General features: G+C 43.8%; 1 protein-coding gene across 2 annotated transcripts in view; it reads left to right on the top strand.

Moving 5' to 3' along the window:
• rap1gap2a (RAP1 GTPase activating protein 2a) overlaps positions 1–12,023 on the top strand; it is a 99,562-nt gene that overhangs the window by 37,733 nt on the left and 49,806 nt on the right. Inside the window, exon 1 of one of the 2 annotated variants that reach the window (XM_030067958.1) lies at positions 11,106–11,905. The exons of the other annotated variant lie outside the window; for it this stretch is intronic. Within the exon in view, the coding sequence (XP_029923818.1) occupies positions 11,778–11,905 (128 nt within the window). The 5' untranslated portion in view covers positions 11,106–11,777. Of the gene's footprint in view, positions 1–11,105; positions 11,906–12,023 lie in introns of those variants that run through there. 2 annotated transcript variants of the gene reach the window in all.

Raw genomic sequence — 12,023 nt, 5'->3', positions numbered from 1 at the left:
TGTGTGTGTGTGTGTGTGGCTCTTCAGGACGGCCTGTTCTCTTCTGTACCTCCGTTCTGCTCTGAATCTCACAGGACTGCTCACTAGCCCTGCTGGCACTTCATCACGCACACACACACACACACACACACACACACACACACACACACACACACACACACACACACACACACACACGCCTCCCACAGACAGTTTTATCACTACTTCCCCTTTAGTTTATCACCCTTATTTCCCAGCTGGGACCTATGGGGAGGTAAACTGCAATTTGTGTGTATGTGTGTGTGTGTTTCGTGACCCCTGACCCCTCTTGGAGCTACACACATGCCTCAGGGTGCCCCTCTGCAGTGTGTGTGTGTGTGTGTGGTGTATGTATTTAGTGTCAGTATCACATGAGGCCATCAGGGCCCCAGGTGAGCTCAGCCCTCCACCTTCCATCATCCCAGGAATCATTACAGCTCCCTGGCATTAAAAGACTTAAACAGCCTCTGGGAAAGTTGAAGGGTACATAAGAGCTTTTTCTTTTTCTTTTTTTATCCTTATTCCAATGACTGTGATAAATACCATTCATATACTGCAGCATTGTTCTGCCCAGTTGAAAGATAACATTGATTCATGGATACATTTTCACAGGCTTTGGCCTCAGTTTCACATCTGGAGAGGGAAAAATGTTTCATTGTGAAATTTCTACCATGTGGCCAGTGCAGAGAGATGGAAGACAGAAATTGTCAGAAATTAGGTAAGAAATCTAAACTGAAATGAGTTTCCTCAAATGTGATCAGGAGCTTTGATTGATTTTGATCAAATTCAAACTCAACTAAACCTAATAATGTACAGCATTTTCACCCTACTGCCAACTGGTAATGCAATGTGTGATTCAACCCATATCGAGTTTATACACCTGCTGTTCCCACATACAGTATATGCCCAGATGTATGTATTCCCAGATGCACCCACTGACTATAAGTTCCTCTGGCACACAGGAATTATTGCATTTTACTTCTCCAGTGGCACCTGCAGATTGGAATACATTTATATAAATAGAACAAGAAGAACTCGGTGATAGCCACCAAAAAGAGCCACAGAAATCCAAAATCCATGGAAAAAGATGACAGTCTGCAGGATGCACTGTTTGATTTATCATTGATGTGTTTGACATCCAGTTTTAAGGCAACACAGCAACGACCAACACCAAAGATGCTGCCAAAACAAAACAACATCTTTCAGATTAAAACAAGTTTATCTGGATACCACTTAATTGCAGGTAGTCTCAAAGTGCTATGAGAAAACAATAAGAACTGTCACTTGTGTGGTTTTTGACTTGTTTACCTCTGTACACAAATTTGTTACATGCTTGACTAGACCAGAGTGGTCTGACTTAGCACTGACACGGTTTAGTTTGGCCTCATTAATCAACCGTAGACTTATAAGCACAGATTGCTCTTTGGGCTCAGCAGTGTGAAGCTACAACAGCTGAGTTTTTGTGAGCTCATATTCTAGCTGCCATTTAATCTCTCTATTTAGGGTAAGACCTGTGTGTGTGTGTGTGTGTGTGTGTGTGTGTGTGTGTGTGTGTGTGTGTGTGTGTGTGTGTGCGTGCCTTTTCGTTAACCATTTGACTGTCACGCCCCAAACTTTCAGCCCCTTTCCTCCCACTCCCTCTCCCTCTCTCCTCCTCCTTTCCTTCACCATCTGTCGCCTCTTGAAAAACACATGGTGTCTTGTTTTGCCGAGTCAGCAAAGCCTCTGGCTCTCTGGGCTACATGTAACCCACCACCCCACCCCCTCACTCTCTCTCATTCTGTGAGAAGGATAAGGGAGACTGAGCGATGGAGGTGGAAATAATGGGATTTGGAATAGTTAAGGACAAAAAAACCCCCAGAACTATGCATTATGGTGAGAAACAGGCAGATTTCGTTAGTCAAGCAAGAGAGAGGGGGAAAAAACGAAATGGAGACATGATATCCCAGTAATGGTAATGAGAGTGCACTGCGGTCCGTGGAGGTGCGGCCCGCTTGGCTCCAGCGCCGTTTGCAGGTTTGCCCTGTGTGCCCTGACACTCTGCCAGAGTATTAGCACTGTCCAGAGAGACCGGGGAGAAACGAGATGAGAGAGAGGAAGAGGATATGATGCAGACAGCAAAGGAGACACAAGTCTGATGAGAGGAGCAAACAGGCATAAACATCACTAATTATGGGGAGAGAGAAGAGGAGAGAAGACGGGGACGGAGTGAGCGAGGGACACACACACGAACGAGCTCATGCTGTTAATTATAGTGAGAAAATGTCCCTGCACCAGAAGAATACAGTGTTTTAGTGCCAGCCTATTAGCATGCTGCGTCTCCATACTGCACATATTCACACAGCACAGCAGAGCGGGCTGCAGACACAAGCTACACCTCCACAAGAATTACAGTTATAAATAGACAGACATGTACAGTGGAGCTGTTTAAGAAATCCCACGTTCACTGAATGCAGCAAAGCGCTGCTGCTGTGTTGTTTCTATTTCCAAGAGGAATTGCTTATATTTTTGCTTTTAACACGGATGTAAGGAGTGCTCCGTTTGTTTGAGTGACTTTGAGTGACTTAAGTTTTGTGTTGTAATATGTTTCCGTGCAGCTCTCCAATATGTATGAGGGAATATTGCGAGCTGGTGGAGTTATATGGCATTGCCAGGATTCTGGAAGTAAAAATCCCATTCATCTTCCAAATGTTTCGTCACTGTGGCCATCCAAGCATTTTCAGTTCATGAATGGGCATGAAGCTCTTCCTTCTCTTGAACTGTTAGTACAAACAAATAGCAACTGCACTGAAATAATCAATAATAATAAGTTCATTGCAAAGAAGCCAAAGGTCCAATAATATGTACATAACTTTAGGAGATAAGTCAACCATAAGTCCCATAGTGCCTCAAGAAGCAACCAATCAGTGAGCTTATAAGCTTTTTGAGTCAACTTCATATAGACTCTTCCATCACTTCAACTATGGGAATTTTATTCCTGCCTGCAAAACCCAATCTGGATTAAAATCAAAGACTGTATATATTTTAATCCAGTTTGTGGCTTTAGCTGGCATCGTAGTGTCACCATAGTAACAATCGATTTAGTTGGAACATTTAGAATCAATGGCCATGACATAATACTATAATGCTGTTTATATATCTAGGAGACTCTTGTCACTCTATGTTCAGTAATAATTATGCAGCTATCATTAATAGTAAAATTCCAAATGGGGAAAAATGGGGACAGTGCAAGCCAGAGTCATAATGCAGAGTAAGATGCATGATGGGAGACCTCCTGCATGCTTAGACATTATGACACCATGAATATGATGGTACTGTTAATTCAGAACAGAGGTATGCTGGGAGTCTTCCACCACAGCTACCACTGCATCATTCAGCATTTCACTTCACAATATAAAGTACAATTTCATGTTGAAGCAAATAAAAAATAGCACTTTGACACCCTTTTCTCCTTTCACAGTAGACTTGGCATGGCTTTATAAACCCCATAATAATCTGTTCATGCATGTTTTCATATATTAACACTGGACTGGAGTGCATGCGGCTTCATGTGGTGTTAATGTTCACGTTAGCAGAGATGACATGGCATTGGGCCATGTGACTAAGATGTCATTACCGATACTGTAACTTGCAGTATTTACATACATCCTCTCTCTCTCTCTCACACACACACACACACACACACACACACACACACACACACACACAATGCACAAAATGCACACAAATGCATTTGGACATGTGCCATTGTGCGAACATGTTTACATGCACATACACACATGCCATTGTCAGTTAATGACAATCTAATTGCAGTAGTTGTGGTAATGTGTGCTGTGACCTGTTGGGTTGTGTATGGTGTCACATGTGGTCTAAGCTGGTCTTCATGCATGCGATGGCACCATGGTGTCCGTGTGTTCGTGTGCATACACTTGCTTGATGCTTGAAACCTTCCCTACAAAGCTTGAGGCTGTCCAAAGTGCCGTCACTGTCCACTGGACTTCAGAGAAATACTATCTCATTAGAGAGACTCCTCGAAAGAGGCAGGGGCTGAGAGAACAGCAGAGAACCTGTAACAGGTAGTGAGCAGACAGGGGAAAGCTCTCAGGTCACCTTGAACAAATAGAAATGGCATTTTGTGACACTACTACAAATGGATAAACTGTCTAACTGTATGACAAAGTGTAGTCACAAAGTCATATAACTTATTCTACATCCCAGAGGGGCTCTAATATCTTATATATTCCACATATTCTAGCAATGGAAATTAATCTCATTTGCTCGTAATTGTATGCTTTTTCCTAATGCATTTCAAATTCAAGGTAATTATAGGCTGGAGAGTAAAAATTGCTGTCAGTAATGGCCATTTTTTGTCTCTTGTACTTTATGTTACCACTCATACATAAATGTTATGCATCAATAGTATGTCCAATGCCTATAAGATGCTGAAATGCCTTACACTTGTTGGTAAACAGTTATAAAGACATAATTACTTTATTAAATGTAAAGCAGTCTCTCCAGTGCCTGCTTTTGTGTATGATTTTGTTTAAAATCCAGACATATTGTCCTTGTCTTTTCATAAAACCCTTAAAGTAGTACTTGTAGATAATTTGTGAAAAGGGTATGCTAAATTCACTTTTGTTACTTTACCCATGATTTGTTTAACTCTTACACTGTCTTGCCCCATCTGGTGCACATCTGCTCCTTTATGCAGATCAAAACAAATAGTGACAAATGCTCACAAATATAACTGAGCATAGTATGTCTATATTGGGTATCCATTTGTCCCCATTCAAACAGGCTTACCTTGTCTAGCCGCTGCTACTTCTCACTCCTACTTACCACAGTGCTGTGGCATGAATCTGTGCATCACCTGGGATGACTTATAGTATTTGGGTATATGCCTGCCTGTGTCTGTGTGTGGGTGCAGCTCTGATGTGTACATTATGTAAGCACTCAGTGAGATAAATGAGTAATAATTCACCTCCGAAGCAGCAGCAGTGGGTTTGTGTAGAATAAGCAGTAGAAATTAGTAGTTAGCATGAGCAGCTACCATGGCTGAGCAGAGAAAAGAGCAGGACTTACAGAAATTCAAACTTAATTAATCATTCAGATGAAGACAAGTGCACCAAACAAGAAAAGCGGCCTTGTAGCAAGCCAAAAGTGAGCATCAGTGTTAACCTCCAAACATGAAAAGAACTTGAAGATTATAAGGAACTGAGCAGAGATGCAGATGTGTCTCTTTTTCTTTTGCACTGGTAGGTTTTGGGATTGTTTATTTGTCACAGTCTACACTCAGTCTACACTTATTATCTTGGGCCAGTGCCGTATGAGTGCAAAACACCAAAGCAAAGACCACTTCTTGCCAAAGGTGTTGGCGAAATCAAGAAAACAACATAATCATGAACCGACTTGCTCCAGAGTTTCAGTAAAAGCACAGATGGAAAAGACGCAGTCGAGTGACAACAGACTAAACTCCACAAAAACTCTGCCCCATCATTTTTTATTGTCTTACTACAGACTAATACATGGTATGGGATTCCACACTAGTGCTTGGCTAATTTTAGCTGAATGAGCTGGCTCGAACTACAAGGGGTCACTGCTGACATTAGTGACACACAGACACACACACACACACACACACACACACACAATCATACTGATGCACATTCACTCCTAGAGCAGGCGATTGCACCAAGTGAGAAATAAGTTGGACAGAGAGAGTGTGTCAGGTGATTTGTAGAGGTCTGTTAATTTCTGTGTGCACGTTTGTGTGCGTGTGTGCACGCGCGTGTGTGTGTGTGTGTGTGTGTGTGTGCGTGTGTGTGTGTGTGTGTGTGCTGATGAATATTTGTCACCCAGTTACAGTGTATGCTATAATTCTTTGGAATGATGGGCCTGGATCCAAATATTAGATTGCAACTTGCACCCATCTTGTGTTTGTGCACTCAGCTGTGTGTGTGTGTGTGTGTGTGTGTGTGTGTGTGCGTGCGTGCGTGCGTGCGTGCGTGCGTGCGTGCGTGTGTTTGTGTTCAAGCCTTCCCAGGCCTGTAGCCACATGTCTGCCTTGTGTGTCTCAGAGCTATTTTAGACCAGTCAGTTTGGCTTGGCAGAGGTCAGAGAAGACCAGTGGCCACAGTCACCTTCTCACAATATGTGTGTTTGTGTGTGTCTGTGTGTCTGTGTGTGTGTGTGCAGGTTTAGACTGAGTGACAGAGTATCTGTCCCAGAGAAGCCATTATCATCCTGTGACAGATTGTTACACCGGATGTGTGAGATGAGAAGTGATAGAGGAGAGGAGGGGAGAAAGGAGGAATACAATAATGGAACAGAGGATACAGAGGGCTCAGGAGGGACGAATGAGAGGAGGAGGAGGAGAGGAAGAAGTGGCAGATGTAGGGGGGTGAAAATTTGGAGAGAGAGAGAGAAGAAGAAGGGGTGGCATGAGGTGAGACTAAGAACAGCGGATGGGTGTGGTTTGAAAGATTAGACTCAAAATCTGTGACACAGCAGTGTTACTGTTTGAACCAGTATTTATTTCAACAATATGCTGATGTCACAATCTGGGAGCGCTCTCTCCAGAGTGCAGTTACCCTTTTTTTTTTTTTTTTTTTTTTTTTTTAAAGTAGCTTCTTGTAATCCAGTCACATTTTCCTTAATTTTGAAACCCTGCTGATATCAGAAAGTGAGGTGAGGTGAGAAGAAGCGAACAATGATGGAACTGAGGAAAAAGAAAATCAGTGATTAATGGAGAAGAGAGAGCAAGAGAGAGATGGAGAGAGAGAGGTGGGACGGTGACAGACAAAGAGAAAAGCTAAGAGCAGGAAAGAGGTGCTATGGCAAGGGAGAGAGCATGACAGTTCAAAAAGAAGCTGCAGTACGGCTGGGAAAAATCTCAGAGGCAAAGAAAGGACAGCTTTCAGCGCAGTTACAATGAAAATTAACATGACTTTCCAATTAAGGCCTGGCTTAGTTCCACAGTTTAAGACAGAGTGCTGTATTCTCCATGGCACTGACATTTTAAAGTCCATAAAAAATGAGAAATTTGACATAGAGGATAAAAATATAACTGGATCTTTATGCACGAAGCAAGCTCTTCCTCCATGAAACAAAAACAATGAACAAACACTATATGCAATGCAGAACTTGGGCATTAACCCCGTCAAATTAAGTGCAAAAAAGAGCAATTTAATTTGACAGACAATTCTACAATCAAATGTCAGGGTCACCAAAGTGTCACAAAGCGTTAACCCACCAAGAGCAGAATTCCCTCCACCAGCTGGGTGGAGCATGTCACACAGCCTCAGGACAAAAGACCTAACCAAATTATGAAAACTCAAAGGAAAACTGTGTCACAGATTGGAATCAAATGACCAAAACGCAGAGTGAATTACATTGCTGTCTGACCCTAACAGTGAGACATGAAAAACTGAACAAATTAACATAGCAAGAAGCATCGACTCTTTGTTTACACTCAGTGAACACAACCTTACCATGCAGCTATAGCTCAACTTTTCTTGCCCAAAATATCAAGATTAGAGATTAAACTGATTTTTTTTCTCTTCCCAAAAATAACCCAAATCCTCAACAAAACTCAAATCAAACCAGACTCAGAAACGTTTGCGTTTCATCATGAAAAGTGCCAAATATATAAGTTTTGCCTCCGATGCCGTGCCAACTGAGGACAAACAGTGGAAAGCGAGCGATGACATTTTGTTGTATTTTCAGGGAACATGACTTGATTTACACAAAAAACATGACATTTCAGAGTTAATCTCTTTGCATGCATTCATTCCCTTTTGAACTTCACTGTGTCACATTAAAACATTAAAGCCTTCCTCATAAAGCTCCGGTATTCACTGCATGGCGGAGCAGCTGGGCGCATGAGCTGATGATAATAATGATGCTTCAGCTGAAAAGAAACTGAACGTACAACCAAATGTTTATATTGATGCTTTGGCAAGACCTACTTTGATGCCAGTACAGTATGTTTAGTGACAAAAAAGTGTGTGAGTGTGTGTGTGGGTGTGTGTGTGGGTGTGAGGGAGAGAGAGGTTTGGAGAGTGTTACTCAGCAGCAGCTGTGAAGGTCATTTCCTCCACTAGGCCTGCTGCTGGGTGTGTTTGTATAGGTCAGGCATTTTGTATGCATGTGTTTGTGCACATGCCTTGTAAGTAATGTCTGTATGTAATGTACAGATTATACTGTGTGTGTGTGTGTGTGTGTGTGTGTGTGTGTGTGTGTGTGTGTGTGTGTGTGTGTGTGTGTGTGTGTGTGCGTGTGTGTGTGCACCATAGAAGACATGTAGGTGGCATAGGGGATAGTAGTAAGTTGTATGTGTGTCTTATAATAGAATGAGCTGCAAGAGGAAAGGGAGACGGCATGTTGGTGGACTGGCATCCATTTGTTTAGGAGACACTTGAGAAGCTGTGAAGTGACAGGAGAGGCTGGTTGGCACATGGCACTGTGAGGTGGATGGACACCAGTGTGTGTGAGTGTGTGTGTGTGTGTGTGTGCGAGAGAGGGAGAGAGAGAGAGAGAGAGAAAGCAAGAGAGAGAATTACTGAGTTCTATGCCTTTGTGTAGCTGCACCCATTTTGCATGTTTGAGTACACCGTATCTGCTTGCTGTGTTTGTGAGCTGTGTTTCAGTGTGTGTGTGTGTGTGTGTGTGTAAAGGAGAGAGAGAGAGAGAGAGAGAGAGAGAGAGAGAGAGAGAGAGAGAGAGAGAGAGAGAGAGAGAGAGAGAGAGAGAGAGAGAGAGAGAGAGAGAGAGGCTGTTTTTGTGTCTAGAACTGAATAGTTACAGGTGTCTCATTACACCCCTTGATGACGCACGACAGGACCCCAGTGATATGGCCAAGTGAGTGGAGGTGTGTGTTTATAGATATGTGTGATGTGTGTGGGTGTGTGTGCGTGTCTGTGTGTGTAGGTGTGTGTATGATGTGTGTATGGAGAGACTGTAAGACAAACAACCAAGTTTGGAACTCACTTGGATGTTCAAGAGTCCCCCGGGATGCGATGTAAAAACATGTGTGAGCAAACACACACACACACACACACACACACACACACACACACACACACACACACACACACACACACACACAAACACCTGACATGGGAAAATCCTCAGGTGGTGTTGTGTGTAAGCGCAACAACCACAGATTGTGCCAATCAAGCCTCAAACTACACGCACTCAAACTCCACAGAGGACAGGAAGCAGAAATCGTTCCCTGTACTTGTCAAGGGGTAACAGCCTTGAGGGGTCCTTCAGGCGCATCCTCTGGCAGCCGCTCTGTTGCCATGGCACTGACAGAACGCAGGAAGAGCAATGCGCGCAGAGAGGAACGGGGCCATCCGTGTAATTGCTGCCCTTGCCGCGGCTGTTACCCTGGCTTTATCTATTCCCTGAAAACAGCGAGACAATTAGTGAAGCATCTCGTCTCCTGCAATGTCTTCTTCTCTTGTCTTGAATGATGCATTTCTCTAATTAAAGAGTCCTAAGCACTGCGTTAGAGATATCAAACAGCATTTACAGGATTATACTGTTGTCACTTCCAGTCAAACAAGGTGTACCATAGGAACAGCATGATTCATTGTGTGGTTTTCTATAGCATCAGGCTTTTTATATTGCCCATGCAGTTTTATGTCTGTGTCCTTGTGTCTGTGTATAGAGGAGCTTTATGTTCACTGCCGTGCGAAAACCTCATAATTCTTTTTTTTTTTTTTTTTTTTTTTTTTTCCCGAATTGATGTGGACTTTTATGTGCTGGTTAAGTTTCAATGAATCTTTGGAGAAACGAGGAAATGTCTGTGTCGAGGGGCTCACTTACTGGCAGCAGTGCCTTAAAGCCGTTTAATGACACTGATGTGATAACTTATCAAAGTTTTACGACTGTTGTATAATAACGTGATTATCCCGGTGTTACAAATGCATTTATTGTGTTGCAAGACTGTGCTGCCTGCCCATAACTGGAAGCACAATTAGTGTGGTTCAGGAAACACAGTGGGTGTATCTCTTCCAGTCTTTGAAAGGTTATCTAAATGTCCTCTGGTTTGCTGAATAAAAAGGCAAGTGGAACAGCCTAATAATGAACAAATGATTGAACAAAAATGGATGTACAAATGAATTAAAAAAAATAAATAAATAAATAAATAAATATATATATATATATATATATATGGTGATTAAGAAAAAGAAAATGCATTCAATCAGTCACTTAATTAGCCATTCATACATTTATTCATTCAGACAGTCAAGTCATCCACTGGCAAACACAGAGAAGGAGGAACAGGTGGCCAGAGGGAGAAGCAGAACACTTTAGATCAATGTATTCTGGGAAGATGGCAGACTTAGCTATGTTTACCAAGCTCCTGAGCAAATGGAGAGGATGTCAGCTCTGGCTGTGGGGGGTGGAGGGGAAGAGCAGTGCACAGACAGTGAATGTGTTCGCAAGAAGAATAGGATGCAGAAGCGTATGGACAGAATGTATTAGCAAGACGAGGTAAAGGGAGACATGAAAAGACACAACAGGGTTTTAGAAGGGGAAGAGCTGGAGATACGGTGCGACAACAGGGGCGGCGTCAGTGTGTTTGCATGTGTTTGCATATACAAAAGGTGCTCTGTGTGTGTCTGCATCAGCAGAATAAAGAGTGTGCAAAATTAGTGAGTATTGCCGCTCTATTTTTCTGCTTCTGTTTCTGTCATCTCCCTTCCACTCATTTTGTGAGTTAAATTTCAATTCCAATGTCCTTGGCAACAGCACAGCAGGCGATAGACAGATAAGCCTGTTTGAATTGAGATTTCACATGGAGGGATACTGCGTGTGTGTGTGTGTATGTGTGTGTGTATGTGTGTGTATGTGTGTGTGTGTGTGAGTGTGTGTGTGTGTGTGTGTGTGTGTGGGTACTGTGCCTGCCTAGAAATGAAATCATAGAATCAAGCATAGACGGAACAAGGTCAGGGAGATTAGGATGAAATTATTAACAAGGTAGAAACAAGGGCAGAGAGAGAGGGAGAGAGGGAGAGAGGGAGGGAGAGGGGACAGAAAGAGAGTCATTGAATAGAGGGAGAAGGGGGAGGAGGAAGGGGCGGGCCATAGACAAAATCCTGCCTATCAGATAGAGGAGGGCGGGGCTCAGGAGCCGGGAAGGAGGGAGCAGACGAGCCATAGACACAGAGGGAGAAAAGGGAGCGCATGTGAGAGAAGGAGGGAGAGGTAGAGGTAGACAGAGAGATGCAGTGCCACACTGTCTGTGTCCGTGAAGCTGTCTACAGCAGAACTGTTCATCATCTGGTAAGGGATCATGTCACCTCGTGGAGTGTCAGCGCACAGATTGGTTGCAGAAGCAGGCAATGCAGATAGAGGCTACCCTTGAGCTGGAGTCAAGAGCCAGCAGTGGCACTCTGGACCTGTAGGAATTACAACAAACCAACACAAGAACAGCAGAGCCCAAAACGGATCCAGCAAACCACCGAACTGAGGACTGGATGCCTCAAAACACCTGAACTTTTGGATTCCTGGTCCAGACCTGCACCAGAACTTTTGAAGAGCTGCTACAGTCCCTGTACTGTGCCATAATTCAAACAGGTACTTGGTTTGGGTGAAACTTGACAGGCATACCAAACACAGACAGCGGTGTACAAAGTTACTACTGCAACCAAACTAGACTTAGTCACCCATCCAGGAGCCCTGGACCCAGTCTAACCTTGGGCCGGCCGTTCCTTGACCCCGTCCTGGTTCCAGCAGAACGGCACAGCATGTCTCAGGCCGGAGGACGGGTCCACAACAAAAAGGCCGGCATTCGTGCGGCCGTCATCCTGATCGGGCTGCTGCACAAGTCTCGCAGGGCCAAGGAGAGAGAAAGGGAGAGGGACGAGAGTGAACGGTGGGTGAAGTTTGTTGCTGTCGTCTGTTCTGCGCCAGGCTGAGATATGCTCTGGCCGGCAGCTACGGAGTGCTGCTACAGAGGCAGACAGCCACTCTGCACTGCAGTGTTGAGCTGC

This window comes from Myripristis murdjan, chromosome 13 (assembly GCF_902150065.1).
Source record: "Myripristis murdjan chromosome 13, fMyrMur1.1, whole genome shotgun sequence".
In the NCBI taxonomy this organism is placed as follows: Eukaryota; Metazoa; Chordata; class Actinopteri; order Holocentriformes; family Holocentridae; genus Myripristis; species Myripristis murdjan.
Note: the sequence above shows the minus strand (reverse complement) of the source record. Positions and strands in the feature narration are given on the sequence as shown.